The sequence below is a fragment of the Plectrocnemia conspersa genome, unplaced genomic scaffold, assembly GCF_051122295.1.
Source record: "Plectrocnemia conspersa isolate PC_06_02 unplaced genomic scaffold, ASM5112229v1 ptg000002l, whole genome shotgun sequence".
NCBI lineage: Eukaryota > Metazoa > Arthropoda > Insecta > Trichoptera > Polycentropodidae > Plectrocnemia > Plectrocnemia conspersa.
The window spans coordinates 19,033,471-19,039,840 of NW_028277166.1; the positions used below are offsets into that span (position 1 = coordinate 19,033,471).

Genomic DNA, 6,370 nt, shown 5'->3' on the forward strand with positions numbered 1-6,370 from the left:
GTCTGCTTTTGACTCTAAAGCTTTGATGATTCAGCAAAAGTTCAGCTTTCTGAGTTTAAATTTAACTCTAATTTATTTTATGTTGGTTGCGAAGTAGTAGAGAAGTTTTATGGCAGTATCACGGTTTATATATGATCTGGTAAGAGAAGAATATTAACGTCCTTCTCTTACATTTTGAACGAGCCGTGTACAACTAATTTAAATGACTTGTCCTGACTAATAGTATTTCTATATTAGTGATCTATGCTGCTCTTTGTTGCGGTGCTCGTATGGTGTGGTAGATACCTCTTTGGTGCAAGCGTCCATAACAGTATGTTGTCCGGACGGACAGATATCTGCTAGTCTCTTCGAGTATCTGCCGGAGTCTGCCCAGTAACTGCCTTCTCCTCATTGGAGTTTAGGCTTAAGTATCATGCAGTGATCATCCAGCCAATTGATATATTGTATCCCGTGACCGTTTCATAAAAATAAATATTCATTTAATGAACCAGAGAATTCTTGCGTGTTATTTAATGGAAACCTTTTAGTTATAGTCGTAACGAGGGCTTTGTCTAATTTATTTTTATTGATGAATGATTATTTTTGGTCATAGATTTTAACGCAAGTTTCAAACATAAAATCTGCCACAAACAAGACCTATCTGTATGGTCCCTTACAGCCCGAATCTCCGATCGTCACGCACGTCGGCAAGTTAAAAAACGGAACTAAAGTTCTACTGCAAAGCCTTTGAAATACATTTTGATTTATTGTGATTTTAATTCGATAACTAATCTTCGTCAAGACTTCAAACGTTTTATTTATTGACATTTTGTATGTCGCCAAATAATTATATTTAAATATATTCTAAAAAAATGTTGTTTTCTGTTTTGAAGAAAGTTTCACGTTTAAAATAAAGTGGGAGCAGCTGTTTAATTCTAACCGTGCGAACAAGTTATAGTATAAAGTTTAAGATTATTAAAGTTTTAAAGTATGTTTTGTCAAATTAGTTATTCTACTTAAAAAGTGGTTCAAGACTTGACTGAAATTATATTAATAAAGTAATAAAAGCAAAATGCTTTTTTAGGATTAATTTATTAATCTTTTTAAATGAAAAAAAACATAAGAAATTTAAATAAATGGTATTTGCATTTTATTATTAATTTAAATGTATTATATTTAATTTTTATGTGCTTATGGTACTATTGCCATCTCTTGGCGACGGTATAAGTAATGTGAAAATATTTTTAATTAATCAAGGAATAAATTCTATTATTGTTGTTACTTGTTAATTAGTTTATTTTTGTTATTTGTAAATTACACTAATTTTATTATTTAACAATGAAACTATTTGTAAAAATGAACAAATATATTTTTCATCCTGGCAACATTTTTGAGCTGTCATTACTTTTGATAGTTTTGTATACTCTGACCTGTTGATAAGATTTCACGTTTAACATCGCTATTTGTAACATATTGCTGTTTCTTTAACTACAACATTTAAAATGTCAAGAATTGGAGGACTTGTTACTGGGAAACTGGCATTTGTGACAGGTTATTTTTATGAATTTTATTATTTACAATAGATTCGAGTATGTATAATTTATATGAAATATGAAGTATTGTTAAACGAAAAATTATAATAAAAAAATACTAAGTAACAAAATATATGAATGTAATAAGAATTTCTTAAGTTTTGAAGTGTATATATTACTTTATGTATTATAATAGGCGCCGGTTCTGGTATCGGCCGAGCCACGTGTCAGATATTATCAAGAGAAGGTGCCATCGTTATCGCTGCTGATAAGAACATCAAAACAGCGGAGGAGACGATTCAAAAACACACAGCTCCATCCATCAACAGTCATGGTATTTACTTATAGCCTTTTGAGTTGATTATTATAATTAAAAAATATTTAGAGGCACTTAATTTATATCAATGAAAGGTTATTGCTTTATCAACATTTTCAAGTTAGCAAAAAAAAAATTTTTTTTAATAATGTAACAATAACTTACAAATATTTTTGTAACACTTTTATGGTTTTGATTTAAGCAAATTTATTGTTTTCAAAATTCATATTAATATTTTTGATAATATGCTTTTTTAAAACTATGGTAAGATAGGATAATCATTCTTTTCCGATAGTTGATTTTTATATAAATCTAAATAAAACTTCACTTTCTATAACTACTTCTACACGAAACAGTAGAAACTGGAAGATCGAGAAATATTCGAAGAGCAACTAATATTTTAATTGATCTGGAGATGCACTTTTAATGTTTTCTATTAGCATTGAGGCTTTGAATTTACAAACTAGTTTGTATATTATTTTTATTAAAAATAAATTAATTTTTATACACATGTTACAAATTAATTAAATTGCGTCTGCGTCTTATAGCTCACTATCCTTGTTCTTTAACGACACTTAAATTATTGCTTGAGAACCAATGTCTTTGCTCAATCTCCTTGCCTGTCATTATCTTTCATCTAGTTACTAGATGAAAGATAATGACAGGCAAGTCAGGCTTGGATTGTACTAGATTATAGTACAATCCAAGATAATGTATAAAATAATACTTATTGTTTTAATTTTTCAGATCATTCATTCATGCTTGTCGATGTTGATTTATCAAGATCAGTTAATTCCACTTTGGAGCAAATAATTCGGCAGTATAAAAGACCACCAACCATCGTAGTTAATTCTGCTGGAATTCTAAGAGATAATTGGTTAACAAAAATGTCCGAGATGGATTTTGATTCAGTCATCAGTGTGAATTTGAAGGTACGATTACTTTAATTTATAATATGTATCATTTTCACGTTCAGATTCTATGAAAACTTAACTGTAAATTTAAATATTTAATTATTATATTACACATTGACTTTCAAATGAATATTGCGATCACAGAATAGAAGTAATACTTCTATGATTGCGATAAACGGAGTTACAATTTATTATTTATATTACTTTTCAGGGCACATTTTTGGTAATGCAAGCTTTTGCAAGGGCTATGATGGAAGCTAAAGTTTCAAGTGGATCGATCGTCAATCTATCTAGCATTGTTGCAAAAAATGGGAATATGGGTATATTTTTTTAATAGATGTTTTATTTTGTTTATAAATATTAGACTTCGCCTCACTTTTGCCCTTAAATATGCTACAGTGAATGTGTATTACAAATAAATTTATGTTTTTGCTGATATTTCACCACGAAGTATATATTTTTACTAGTGAAACTCTTAAATCATATTTGATTATTTTAAGCGCAGAAAATAAACATTCTTCAGTGCACTCAATGTGTTAAAGAAAATTATAAAAAGGAGTCAGAGTTGATCGATTTTTTTAAAACTCAGACTCTTCCTAAAATACCATGATTCCGCTACTCTGACTCCAACTTCACAGCCCTGGTCTTAACCCAAACCTAACATAAGCAAATTAACCAAACCCAACTTAATCTAAGTTTAAGAACTTTTATTACGTTAATTCTCTTTCGTTAGGCTTGGGTTTGTTTTAATTTAATTTAAATGTTGTAGTATTTTGTCGAATGATGTGATGTCACAATTCTATGTATCTTGTAGAAATCAATTATTTAAAAACAAATACAGTTTTACTGATATGGAGCAGTGAAATTGTAAATCAATTGTTTAACTGTTAATATACATTCACTGTAACAGTTATATCATATTGTTCAAATGTTGACGTATGTTTACATATTTATCTGCCAGTGGACGCTCTTATTTTCATAGCGAATTGATAACTAGCCACATGAAGCGAAAAGACTAATTGAAGAAACAATGCGATTCTAAGAACACATTTTTGCCTTTATTCAAGACATTCCCTTAAAACCGCCCTACACATACAAACGTACGTGATACGTTCGTATGGGTATTATAAAAAATATTTTGCGAAATCTTTTTTCAAGAACCTCTGACTTGCAAAGGATACAAAAAAGGATCACAAATGAGTCTATTGCGTATTTTTTTTCTGTTATATTGTAAACAAGTATTGTTATTGTGAAATCTAATGGAAAAAACCCAATGTATTTTTTAACTACTTTTTGAATAATAACCCAGAGGTAAGGCGGTTAATCATATATGACTGGATTCAGCATAATAGGGCTACCAACCTTAGGGGTTCGACTGTGATAATCCACTTGAATTTGATGAATTTAAAAACTCAACAAAAATAAACTACTATTTATACTTGTGGTTTATTTTTTGTACATTCTCTTGTCAGTTGAGTAAATTGAGCATGCTGCAACTGGCATCATACCGTGAATGGAAATATTGATTTTATCGACTTTTATTATTTAAATCAAATTTAGAAAATAATTTTTATCAACATGTTTAAATAACTCAAAACTAAATCTATACTATATTTTTGTAATTCAATTATTATCTAAATAATGTTTTTTTAAAAAAGTTCAAACAATCTGAAGATTTAACAGGGAGAATTGTATTATGTGTAGATTATTAATTATATTATTTTACATACAGGACAGACAAACTATTGTGGAAGTAAGGCTGGCGTTATTGGAATGACTAAAACGGCCTCAAAGGAATTGGGAGAATTTAATATTAGGTATTAAATTTTTATTAATATTATTATTGGATATCAACAGATTATATATTATAGTAACACTTTTAAGCTGCGGGCACCGGAATTTTTAGTTTTCTTAAGTCTATGCGTTATCAACGGGTTTTAAAATATTTCCTGCGATAAAATTAAAATATTTTTAGTGACATCTGTTAAGAAGCACATATACAACAAAAACATTTTTGAAAAATTCCATGAACGTCACATTTTTTATTATAAGATCACTTACTATATAAATTTGTGCATTCTGTATCGTTTCACCCCACAGAAGTACCTGTTTCAAGAAATGCCATTAATTGGTGAACTATTAAAAATCATATTTATGTCCTTTTTATTATAAAAAAAGAATAATAATACATTAGAAATATTTTGGCAAATCATTATTAAATTTATATGTGCAAAAAATCGACAGCTTTTGTACAATAGAGCTTCCGCAAAATTTGCCTGCAGATTAAGTATTAATCAACAAATTTCTCGAGACAAATGACCCATTGGGTAAGGCTCAAGTGTCAAAAAGCGTAAAGTAAAATAAGACACCTGACCTTTTGGACCTTTTCTACATTTGTCTACTTAATGGGTTGCTACATAGTATGCAGAGTAATTTTGAAAGTTCATTGTTAATAATAATGTTACATAATTTGCCGTTTATTTTGCAGCTTGTTCGTAAGATAGAATATTTAAATCGTTTGTTATTTGATTGTATTATATTTTAAACAGATGTTACGTTGATCTTTGCGTGGTTAAAAAGTAAAAGTTTTATATAACATAATTTGTGTATTGTATCTGTAGTAATAACTTACTGTAACCTGAAGGAGATTAAACCAATTCTAAATGTCTAATGTTGAAAACTTGTGACACACTTTATGCTTTTTTCCAGTCTTAAACAGAAAAATATATACCAGATTCCTTTTAAATCCAACTAGAAGCCTCTTTATACTATGTGCTAAAAACACAACTTAACAAAATGTTTACCATACAGCGGCGATATGAGATTTTTTGACAAACGAAATCCTTTTGCCTTCTACACCATACTTTTTTATGATTATAGGGGAAGACAATTGAGAAGTTTTTTTTTACTAATACTAATTTGTTTTATTTTTGTCTATTTTAGAGTTAACGCTATTCTTCCTGGAATGATCAAAACCCCAATCATTACCACTGTTCCTGAAAAAGTAAAAGATATGTTTGCAAAACAAACGCCTTTACGTAGATTAGGAGATCCGGAAGGTAAAATAAAATAAATATTACTATCAGTTTATTATTTTGTATTCATGATTATATTCATATAATATTTTTTTTAGAAATTGCTGAAGTAATTGCGTTTTTGTGTTCAGACAAAAGTTCTTATGTAACCGGTGCAGCTATAGATGTTTCAGGAGGTCTTTAAAAAGCTTAACTCAAACCATTCACGTATTTCTACTCAATTTGGAATTTAAAACTTGGTGCTGTGATATAAATGTTACACATATTACTTAATGTATTTTGATATTTCACATATTTTTCTACCAACTAATTCTTATGGCAAATAAAAATACAGTAGTTTTTTAAACATTTTATATGTAAATCTTTTTTTATGTTTATGTACAAAAATTTTAATCTTTCGTTTTCTTAACATTAAATACACAAACAATATATTTATTATTAAAATAGAAGGTCAGTTCTGAAAAAATATTTACAACTTTTAACAATTAATTTTCCATTCCATTTAAAACACTTAATTACCATCGCCTTCATGACTTTCATACATACATATATAGATTTCTTTAAATGTTAATTAGATCGATACAAGCACACCAT

At 28.5% G+C, this 6,370-nt stretch overlaps 1 protein-coding gene across 1 annotated transcript; it reads left to right on the forward strand.

The window, feature by feature from the left end:
• The first annotated feature begins 1,379 nt into the window (after positions 1–1,379).
• Positions 1,380–6,129, forward strand: LOC148237972 (estradiol 17-beta-dehydrogenase 8). The gene is made up of 7 exons (XM_088205488.1): positions 1,380–1,530; positions 1,708–1,845; positions 2,575–2,759; positions 2,953–3,061; positions 4,474–4,558; positions 5,685–5,800; positions 5,875–6,129. Exons 1-7 carry the CDS (start codon positions 1,482–1,484, stop codon positions 5,958–5,960), a joined length of 768 nt encoding a protein of 255 aa, XP_088061614.1. The 5' UTR covers positions 1,380–1,481; the 3' UTR covers positions 5,961–6,129.
• Positions 6,130–6,370: the final 241 nt, after the last annotated feature.